At 34.5% G+C, this 12101-nt stretch overlaps 1 protein-coding gene across 6 annotated transcripts in view; it reads left to right on the top strand.

Annotated features, from left to right (window-relative positions):
- LRRIQ1 (leucine rich repeats and IQ motif containing 1) overlaps positions 1–12101 on the top strand; it is a 229911-nt gene that overhangs the window by 190621 nt on the left and 27189 nt on the right. For all 6 annotated transcript variants that reach the window (XM_055095956.1, XM_055095957.1, XM_055095960.1 and 3 more), the window contains 2 exons: positions 4634–4766; positions 7818–7878. In XM_055095956.1, coding sequence (XP_054951931.1) covers positions 4634–4766; positions 7818–7878 — 194 coding nt within the window. The remainder of the gene's footprint in view (positions 1–4633; positions 4767–7817; positions 7879–12101) is intronic.

Raw genomic sequence — 12101 nt, forward strand, 5'->3', positions numbered from 1 at the left:
CTCAGAACTTAAGGTAAAATTTAAAAAGAGATAATTAAAAACCTATTATACAATAAGTTGGTAGATCATAGTATAAAACCATGAAAATTGTGTCTGAGTTTTCTATTACATATAATACATTTATTATAATACTCACTGAAAAATAGGATAGGAAGAAGACAGATAATTACAGTCAGCCTCTCATATCCATGGGTTCTGCATCCGTAGGTTCAACCAACTGCAGATTAAAAAAAATTTTTTTAAATGCACTTATACTGAACATGTACAGATTTTTTCTTTCATTAATTCCTAAAAAAATTAGTATAACAGTTTATATTATATTGGGCATTATGAGTAATCTATAAATGATTTAATGTACCTAGGAGGATGTTCACAGATTATAAGCAAATGCCATTTCCTATCAGGGACTTGAGCATCCACCAATTTTTGTATTCAAAGAAGGTCCTGGAACCAATCCCTTATGGGTACTGAGGAACAACTATGTGTGTAAACTAAAGTCAAAACAAAAAAATGTGAAAACAGCTACAAGTAAATGCCTTTAAATATTAACCAGTGGTTGTCTTGATAATGGTGGTTGCAGATTGTCTTTTCTTTGACTTTTTACTTTCTAAATTTCCTATAATGAGTATGTATTATTTTTATAATAAAAGGTCAAAAAATGTTTAAATAAAATTACTTAAGGTTGTGTTTTGAAGTAAAAAGCATATATAAACAGTAGTAACTGGAGGACAGCAAGAATCAAAGGAAGGCATTTTTCTTAGGTTGATAATATAGGGAATTGATGATGCAAGACCCATAGAAGTAGCAAGGAATTGTGGACAAAGGGATTAGTGTTCTGAAGGCAGAAGGTTGCTTCTTCTAATATTGAAAGGAAGGAATTACTGGGCAGCCTAACTGGAAACTGATAAGTATCTGTTAATTTATCCAGGTCACCCTTATTCTTCCTACACAAGTTGCTAAAAGAAGGACTTCTGAAGCTTCCAAGAATAAATGTTACTTTCTCTTCCTCAGTAACAGGAGTAATTCTGAAATGATTTTGCTGAGACAGAACCACTTCCTCTAACATTTGAATTGCAGTATTTTCAAGTACATCCAGCCAATTTCACCACTATGCTTGTTTTGTTTCTTACACTGAGCTCATGCCAATCTACCAATTTATGCCTTGGGGTTAAAATGGTTAATAAGAATTGGATCCTTATGATGAAATCTCTCCTTTTTACTCAGGAATTGTTTAGAACTTTGGCTGAGTTTTGATGTAAAATTACTTAGTGTTTATGAAGTGTTATTGTAGAATTGAGGAAAGCTTTCCAAAATGAGTACTTTAAAAAGTGACCATTGCAAGTATATGTCACTATTTTTAAGAACGGGAAGACTGAGATTATTTCTGTTTTAACTAAAAGTTTGCTTATTACAAAAGGATTCTCTCCATATCAGGAGTAGGTGAGTTTCAAGTCTTGGGCTCAGTTGATCATCAGGGTCACTGAGTCATCACTGTTTTCTGTCACTGTGCTGTCCAACATCTGGCCTGGTCACTAAGGAAACCAGATCAGTAGCTGGGGTTTTGCTAGAAAGGAGACCCAATGCAGTGTGTAGCAATGCCAAATCTTCCCTTTGTTTGAGTGTGTCTTATAACTTTTGTATAATTATTTTTTTCTACTTCCTTTTTTTTTTTTTTTACTTTAAGTTCTAAGGGTACATGTGCACAACGTGCAGGTTTGTTACATATGTATACATGTGCCATGTTGGTGTGCTGCACCCATTAACTCGTCATTTACATTAGGTATATCTCCTAATGCCATCCCTCCCCCCTCCCCCCACCCCCCAGCAGGCCCCGGTGTGTGATATTCCCCACCTTTTCCATGTGTTCTCATTGTTCAATTCCCACCTATGAGTGAGAACATGCGGTGTTTGGTTTTCTGTCCTTGTGATAGTTTGCTCAGAATGATGGTTTCCAGCTGCATCCATGTCCCTATAAAGGACATGAACTCATCCTTTTTTATGGCTGCATAGTATTCCATGGTGTATATGTGCCACATTTTCTTAATCCAGTCTATCATTGATGGACATTTGGGTTGGTTCCAAGTCTTTGCTATTGGGAATAGTGCCACAATAAACATACATGTGCATGTGTCTTTATAGCAGCATGATTTATAATCCTTTGGGTATATGCCCAGTAATGGGATGGCTGGGTCAAATGGTATTTCTAGTTCTAGATCCTTGAAGAATCGCCACACTGTCTTCCACAATGGTTGAACTAGTTTACAGTCCCACCAACAGTGTAAAAGTGTTCCTATTTCTCCACATCCTCTCCAGCACCTGTTGTTGCCTGACTTTTTAATGATCACCATTCTAACTGGTGTGAGATGGTATCTCATTGTGATTTTGATTTGCATTTCTATTTTTTTATATACTGTAAGTTTTAGGGTACATGTGCACAATGTGCAGGTTTGTTACATATGTATACATGTGCCATGTTGGTGTGCTGCACCCATTAACTCGTCATTTAGTATTAGGTAGATTTGCATTTCTCTGATGGCCAATGATAATGAGCATTTTTTCATGTGTCTATTGGCTGCATAAATGTCTTCTTTTGAGAAGTGTCTGTTCATATCCTTCGCCCACTTTTTGATGGGGTTGTTTGATTTTTTCTTGTAAATTTGTTTAAGTTCTCATGAATAGGAAGAATCAGTATCGTGAAAATGGCCACACTGCCCAAGGTAATTTATAGATCCAATGCCATCCCCATCAAGCTACCAATGACGTTCTTCACAGAAATGGAAAAACCTACTTTGAAGTTCATATGGAACCAAAAAAGAGCCTGCATTGCCAACACAATCCTAAGCCAAAAGAACAAAGCTGGAGGCATCACGCTACCTGACTTCAAACTATACTACAAGGCTACAATAACCACAACAGCATGGTACTGGTACCAAAACAGAGATATAGACTAATGGAACAGAATAGAGCCCTCAGCAATAATACCACACATCTACAACCATCTGATCTTTGACAAACCTGACAAAAACAAGAAATGGGGAAAAGATTCCCTATTTAATAAATGATGCTGGGAAAACTGGCTAGCAATATGTGGAAAGCTGAAACTGGGTCCCTTCCTTACACCTTATACAAAAATCAATTCAAGATGGATTAAAGACTTAAATGTTAGACCTAAAACCATAAAAACCTTAGAAGAAAACCTTGGCAATACCATTCAGGACATAGGCATGGGCAAGGACTTCATGACTAAAACACCAAAAGCAATGGCAACAAAAGCCAAAATTGACAAATGGGATCTAATTAAACTAAACAGCTTCTGCACAGCAAAAGAAACTACCATCAGAGTGAACAGGCAACCTACAGAATGGGAGAAAATTTTTACGATCTACCCATCTGAAAAGGGGCTAATATCCAGAATCTACAAAGAACTTTTGTATAATTATAAGGCTATTTATGAAAATGGAGTCTGCTCATGGATTCAATGGCCAATCCCTTCATGTGAAGTAAGTGTTCCTCTAATTGTAGCAACTATGGAAGAGTTGGCCTAAGTTCAGGTTTCAAGGGCTGAAGTCATTTTAGAAACATAAGGTCGCATAAGAAGCAATAGGAACTTTACTAAGTAACAGAGTTTTAGATACCCAAAGCACCCAGATTTTACGCTTTCCAGAGACCTGGCTTCAACATCTGTTTAAATTGAAAACTAGAGTCATTTCACTAATTACAACAGTAACTTTTAAAGAAGAAAGACATGTTAGATATATCATCCACAACATATTCTGAATGACATATGCTAAGCTTGTGTGTATGTGTGTCTGCACGTACATGCACAGAGTATTCAAAATAGGTTTTGCACCATGCTTTATTCATTTTCCAAACAACTTGCAAATATGTAGACTTTTTATGTACAAACATCTATAACAAAAGCATATTTCAAAGTAATAAATTGACTTTAAATTTTCAGGTTTTTAAACTACAGAATTGTTCTGACTTGATTACAGTGATTTAGGTTTTAAGAGGTGTCTCCCTCTGGTGTACTGTCAATCAAGTTTATGAAGCCAACAAGCCCTAAACCAAAAATGGAGCAGTCTAAAAGATCAAGTCCATGGAGGAAGGCTTTAAAACAACTAGTCTTCAGTGTAACTCTGATATGCATGAAATACTATAGTAGCTTACACAAAGCAAGCTCAGTTTTATGTAAATGAAAATTCAGGTTCAAAAACACTCAATATAATTTATAAATTCTCCATATGGATAAGAGTGGTATAAAAACAATTAGACTTTAATCCTGAAAAGACAGATAGGGAACAGATGTTTTTATATTAGAAAAATTCTACAGTCTACCAAAAAATAACTCTCTGATTTTTCTAATTAAAAACTCAAAAACAAACCCTATAAATGGTGATTGATTTTAAGTATTTTTTTCAAAATAGATGGGTTTGAAACCTAAGCAGGAAAAGCAGTTAATCTGTGACTGACATGACTTTTCTTACTGACATTAGTTTTCTTACAGATTTAGCTCTCATAAGTTAGTATTTTTTTTTCTTTCTTGTGATAAAATGTTTAGCACAGATGGAACTGGTTGGCCAAAGTTTGGTCTCTTTAAATAATAAGTACACGTTCCATATTTCTTTCACAGGTATAGAAGAAGACCCTATCCACAAAGATACCACTGCAAATGAAAAATTAGAACGGAATAGAGAATATACATACCAATGGCTTCACACACAGGTTGGGGTTCATGAAACGACTAGTTCCAGAAATATGAAATGGTGAGGTCATTTCCTCTAAATTAGATTTTTGTACTGTAAACACATCTTGAAAATTGAAACCTAGGTTAATTGTGCTAAAACAAACATGACTTTATAGCCAAAGGCCAATACGCTACGTTGCCGGGTAATACAAAGGCCTTTCATATAGAATAGATTTAATTACTCCTTCTATTTTTCACCCTGAAATGTTTGGGAACAACTCTATTCTGTAATACTTGAAACCAACAGATGAGCCACAAAAATAATTCTACTCTATAAAGTAAAAAATGTGGTATTCATTAAATGTTTTTAGATATCATGTATATTATAGGTTGTGTTTTATTTTGCTTTATTTTTGTTATTTATAAGTTTGACAGTTAAAATTATAATTCAACCCTGTGGCTGTCACTTTACCAGTCATGTAATTCATTTCACTGATGCCCCAAAGCTTCAGTTTCCTCTTTAAAAGAGAGAGAATAATTCTAACTCATGGCGTACAGGTGAGCTACAAGGTTGAAGATATCAAATGTTTATATTCTCTAGCAACAAGGTACCTTAAATCTAAAAGTTGCTTAATTAATTTTTGTTATATTAATGTATGTACCATTTTGCTAGGGCTGCCATAACAAAATACCAGATTGGGTAGTTTAAACAAGGGAAAATTATTTTATCTCACTCAGCTCCAGAGTCTACAAGTTCAAGATCAAGGTGTCAGCAGGTTTAGTATCTTTGGAGACCTTCTCCTTTGTTTGCAGATGGCTACTTTCTTGCTGTATCCTCACAAGGATGTGGGCTGTGTTGTCTTTGTTCTAATCTTCTCTTCCTATAAGGACACCAGTGATACTGGATTAAGGCACACCTATATGATCTTATCTACCTTATTACCTCTTTCCAATCTCTAAGTACAGCCATATTCTGAGGTACTAGGGGTTAGAACTTCAATATATGAATTTTAGGGGACAGAATCCAGCCCCTAACAATATGATATAAAGCATATACGCATCCTGAACCAAAGATTTAAGGAAATAAAAGTCCAGAGATGATATTTTTACATAGGTTTTCAAGATTTTTGTTTTAGCTACATATATCCACAAAGGAGTAAAAGTGTTATTATAGGCATTTATTAAAAATGTAAGCTTGGCCGGGCGCGGTGGCTCACGCCTGTAATCCCAGCACTTTGGGAGGCCGAGGCGGGCGGATCACGAGGTCAGGAGATCGAAACCATCCTGGCTAACACAGTGAAACCCCGTCTCTACTAAAAATACAACAAATTAGCCGGGCGCGGTAGGGGGCGCCTGTAGTCCCAGCTACTCTGGAGGCTGAGGCAGGAGAATGGCACGAACCCGGGAGGCGGAGCTTGCAGTGAGCCGAGATCGTGCCACTGCACTCCAGCCTGGGCGACAGAGCCAGACTCCACCTCAAAAAAAAAAAAAAGTAAGCCAATATTGAATATAAAGACAATTTTAGAAATATTTCCAGGCATTGTGGGTAGTAACTGTTTCACATGAGTATCAAACACACAAACAAAAAGCTATCATTATTACAGTTAAAACTTAGTTTAACAGCAAGTCAAAATAGGTTTAAAACAAATCTCGTTTAATAATATATATAAACCTAACTTTAATATGTGATCAATTATATCCATTTAATTCATTTAAAAATGTGAAAAATCATACGGAAATGAAAGTAAAACTTTGTGATCTGAATTATGTCAGATTGTAATGTGAACAGAAAAGTAGGAATAAAGGCATCAATATTTGAGAATTTTTATCTTACTAAGTATTCAAATTAATGTAAGCACAATTTATTTTATGTTGTTATTAATCGATTTAATTAATAGGGTAGTATTTTATTCTGTTTTGTGTTGCTATAACAGAATAGCTCAGACTGGGTAATTAATAAAAAAAAAAAGAGGTTTAGTTAGCTCATGGTTCTGCAGGCTGAGTTGTTCAAGGAACATGGCACCAGAATCTGCTTGGTGTCTGATGCCAGGTCACAACATGGTGGAAGGTATATGGGGAAATAGACACACATGAAGGGGCAAAACCCAAGGGGTATACTGGCTTTTCAACAACCCATTCTCATGGGAACTAATCCAGTCCTGCCAGAACTAATCCAGGCTAACAAGAACAAGAACTCACTCACTGCAAGAATAGCACCAAGGCATTCGTGAGAGGTAACCACCCTCATGACCCAAACACCTCTCCACTAGTTTCCAGCACCCAACGTTGCTACACTGGGGATCAAATTTCAACATGGGTTTTGGTGAGACTACATCCAAACCATAAGAGAAAGCATCCTTAGAACTATAAACCAACGTACAATAATAGGATTCATAACTTACTATTTCTATTAACCAGATATAAGAGGTCTTGTTCAGAAAATTAAAAACATTAGAACAGATGTAAAGAAAAATATAAGAAAAATGTTTCATGATGAAATTTTGATATACTTAAATATTTAACAATAACCCTTACTCATAAATAAGTTACATATAAAATTTTAAACAATAAGCAATTGTTAATAAACTTTCTCCTTTGAAAATATGATATATTAAATAGGTAGTCATATTTTAAGAAAAAAATTATTTTCAAAGGCAAGAGTTCTTGAAAAGCCAAATATCATTGTTCTAGTTTTAAACAGAATTTTATTTTGAATATTAGTATAACACATTAAACACACTAGAGCTATTTTAAAAGTAGGAACCTTCACTTTTTGAAAAGACGACTAAAACATGTAAGCAAATACAAATAAAATGTTGAAAAATTCTATAATTTGTTAACCATCTTTACTAGTACTAATCAACTGTGGCTCTTTGCATGTGTTTATGTTTGACAAAGAAGAGTGGTATTGAAGTGTTATTAGAAATTGAGTTTTATCTCAAATTGATTTTTTTAAATTAGGGAAAGATGTACATTTGTACTTATTTTTACTTGTAGCCTAATTTAAGAAAACTGTTGTTTCCATTTTGTAAATAACGAATTTCTCTCAAGCTTTTTAGTTGGGCGTTTCTTTTATATGCTTCCTCTACATTTACATTATAAAATACTTTCTGTTTTTGTCACTATGCAGCAATCACTTTTTGCCTGAGTTAGATCCAGATGTACTTAATGGTGGAAGAGTTCAGCTTGTGGTAAGAAATGTGCTTAAAGTTACAGAAAAATGTTGTAGACACTAGTGCTCAAATAAATGGCACTTTAAAATATGTTTATAATTAAACTATGAAAATATCACAACTGTATCTATTTGGGATAATATCAAAATATCATGTGTTAAAATAATAACATGTTTTCTTGACTTGTAATACAATTTAAAATGTGACATTGCTTAAAAATATTAATTTTATGTGATAGATGTAAAAATATTAGCATCCTACAACTTTAAAATAAAATTACTGTGGATGGAAAATTGAAACTTTTTTCTTGGATATTTTAGAAGAGTAGAATTTGTAGGCTATAACTGGAGGAAATACCAAAGCACCCTCATTACTCAGAAAATCCAACCATATAAAAAATTAACAAATAATTGTGAGCTCAACCACTCTATGTAATAAAGTGTAAAATATTGAAGCTTTTGGTACAACCAGGTTTTCAACATAATGATCAGAATAAAGACGCTATGCAGTATAACTGTATGTGCATTGCTAAAGTCAATTGCACTATATGCTACTAGATAAGCAGAAGGAGAATGGTCAATTTGGAGTCTAGAAAACTGATCACATAAAATAAGAATTTTTCAGTGCGTTTCTAGAAATTTCCAGAGAAGAGAGTATTCTGACCAGTGACAGAAGTGTGTGGCCTTTTTGGTAGGTGAAAATGGATGCATCAGGTGACCCTAAGTTTACAACCAGTCATTACCCCTTGCTCAGATTCTGCATTCACCAAAAACTGATTATAATTTAGCTTGTCTTATAGAATTTTATATTAAAAGATCATGTGTTTCTTGAATGAAATGAGTATTATGATTTCCAGACCAGTTATATTCATCATTTTCATGAACAACTCATGCAAGGAGTTTTCCTGAAAGAGAAGCAAATATTAAGGTAGTCGCTAGCTAAATTGCATGTGTTTTGGAAAATACTTTTGGAATCTAAGCACAGATTTGAGATAACTACTCAGCAAATATCTTCTTGCATTTTAATAGAGACCTCTCTAAGAAAGTGGCCTGTAGATTATCCAAGGAAAATTGCTAATTTAGGCCATTAACACTACACATATTATTGATTAGCACTTTGGCACAGATTGGTTAGTGGCCACTTTAGAGCAAGAATTGAGATCATAAATCTGCCAAGGAATGCAAGGATAAAGAAGTGATATAATATTTTGGTCAAGCATGGTGGCTCAGGCCTGTAATCTCAGCACTTTCGGAGGCTGAGGCAGACAGACTTCTTGAGCCCAAGAGTTCAAGACCACTCTGGGTAACATGGCAAAACCCCATCTGTACCCCCCAAAATACAAAAAAAGAATAGCTGAGCATGGGGGTGCACACCTGTAGCCCCAGCTACTTGGGAGGCTTAGGTGGGAAGATCATTTGAGCCTAGAAGATGGAAATTGCAGTGACTTGAGATTGCACAACTGTACTCCAGATTGGATGTCAGAGTGAGACTTTCTTTCAAAAAACAAAAAAGTTATAATATTTAATTTTTCCTTGTTTAAAAAGGAATGGAAACTGATTGGATAGATTACTGATCATAATAGGTTTATGAGATTAATGCAAGGATATTAATTCTTTTTCCATACTCCTCTATCCTCCACTATATACAAATAAATAATATACATTACAATGATACATTTTGTTTTCACATTGAAGAGATAGATACAACTGAACACAAAAACAAGGTAAATGGTAGTAGAATAGAAATATCCAGATGTCTCTTTTTTTAATTGAGTGGATGCAGGGAAAGGCATCAGTGGCTTTTATCAAAAGGATACAGAGCTGACTAAAGGACCAGAGTAGGTATCTAGAAGAGTATTGGAGAATGAAAGCACCCCACTTGCCCACTTGTGCCAGGGAACTGGAGGCAGATAATTACACAATCGGTACAAGGCTATAACTAGGAGGAAAACTGAAAGTAAAAACAGAAAGAAAAAACCACTGCAACTGTTACTAGTATAAGATTCTTAAAAATGTAATAATAACACCCACAATTAAAGGACAGAAAATTATGAAGCGAAAGTTATCAAATGTTAGAAAAGACAGATGGGTATGCAAGCAAACCAATTATAAACTCTGGAAAAAACCATTTCATTTATATACACTAGACTGGACTCTATAAAAGATAAATTTAGTAAATCAGAAGATTACCTACAAAGAAACAATAATTAGACTGACAGCTAACTTCATATCGGAAGCAATGAATGCCAAAAGACAGTGGATTTTATTTCTTAGTTATAGGGATGAGTATCATCCAGAATACTCTTTAGTAACCTTCAATAGTGAGGCAAGAATAAGGCATAATCAAACATTTAAATTCTGGATATTGAGGAAACTAGTAAATAACATTTCTGTCTTTCAAGGAAGAGCAAAGCATATTGCATGACAGGAATTAGAAAAATGGAAACAAAATATCATTTTCTTTACGTCCAAAAATATATCAGAAGTCACGTCAAATATATAGACAATTTTATATTTAATTGACTAAATGGATCCCCCCAAACTCCGGAATTTCCCTGAAGAAGACAGAATTATAATTCAGGTTTCCCAGGAAACATACTCTGATAGTTTTATGTTTGAATGCAGAGAGTTTATTCAGCAGAGCTTTCCAAAACGACTCCTGTGAGAGATGAAAGAAGCAGAAAGGAACAGAGGAAAATGGTGACCTTCAATAGAGATGCATCAGAGAAAGTGAGGTCTGGAGACGGGGAAGACCCTTTTGGGTTGTCCTAGCTTGAGGCAAGAGGACTAGGCTTTAATAGTCCTGTATCTCCTCAGGAGAAAGTATGACTTTGATAAGGCAGTTCTCTTCAGCGAAGGATAATTTCCAGAGAGGGATTTGTCTGAGACCCCTCAGGCTGCAGTTTTCTCAGTGACTATCTCTGACTCAGTTGTTAAATATGATCTAGGTAGGGTATGATAATATCAAGGCAAGTTTAGTATTCATGAGTGCAACAACTTAGTCTAGAAAATGTGTCAAATGTACCTAAATAAATCTATACATTAGAAGAAATCTCATCCAATATTACAATGGTTGTTGCAAGCCTGATAAATCTCATCTTAAAATGTGTATTGAGGATTAAAAACCCAAGAATATGTGGGTTAACTTTGAAAAAGAATAGTAAGTTGTGTCACAAGACATAAAGGCTTAGTAAAAAGCTAAAGCAAACTTCATGGTTCTGGCACAGGAATGGATGAATAGACCAATAGAAATGAATAGCAAGGTCAGGAATAGATCTATGACTCTGTACTATAAAGATTGGAAAGCTGAGATTGTTTACTAAATGGCATTGAAAAAATGCAGGAGTATGAATGCACACCTTTTACAACAGTGGACAGAATTCAGAAGGTTCAAAGATCCAAATAGGAAAGGTAAAGCTGTAAAACAGGTAAAACAAGGAATAATATCTTTGCAACTTAGCAGTTAAAAATACATTTTTAAAAAGGTATGAATAGTACAAACTATACGGCAAAAATATCAGTTGACTCTGTTAAATTAAATATCTCTTTGTATTAAGGATTTTATAGAAAAGGTTAACAGGTATATGACTACTGTTTTCAGTGCCTCATTTAACAGAGCTTAATATCTAAATACAGAAAGATCTCTTTCAGGTAACCCAATGAATACATTAGAAAAATAATATAAATTGGTGGTTCACAGAGATGATGCCTAAATGGGCAAGTGTATGTGAAGAGATGCTCGGTTTCCAGATGAGAGGAATGAAAATGAAAATTAAGTTGTCTTATGACAATACTAATCAAATGGCAAAAATTGGAAAACTGGATATTGCAAAGGGATGTCACCAATGTGAAAATCCTTGTGTACACTTGGTGAAAGTAGAAGCTGGTACAGTCATTCTGGAAAGAAACTTGTCAGTGTTTATTAAAGTAGGTATTTGAATACCCTATTAGTCTGCAAGCCCATTCTTGGAGGAAAAAAAGATACATATTTTTGGATACATATATATATTTGGATATATATATATATGTATTTCTGGATATATGTATCTTTTTGATGTATATATATTTCTGGATATATGTATGTGTGTGTGTGTGTGTGTGTGTATGTATATATATATATATCTCCCAGATTATTTTTACATACAGCCATCAAAAAATATATACCAAGAAGTGTGTTGCTGTATTATTTATACACATTTAGAGGCAACTTAAGAACTCTTTATTAAATAAATGAATAATTGG

Source organism: Pan paniscus, chromosome 10 (genome assembly GCF_029289425.2).
Source record: "Pan paniscus chromosome 10, NHGRI_mPanPan1-v2.0_pri, whole genome shotgun sequence".
Classification (NCBI taxonomy): Eukaryota; Metazoa; Chordata; class Mammalia; order Primates; family Hominidae; genus Pan; species Pan paniscus.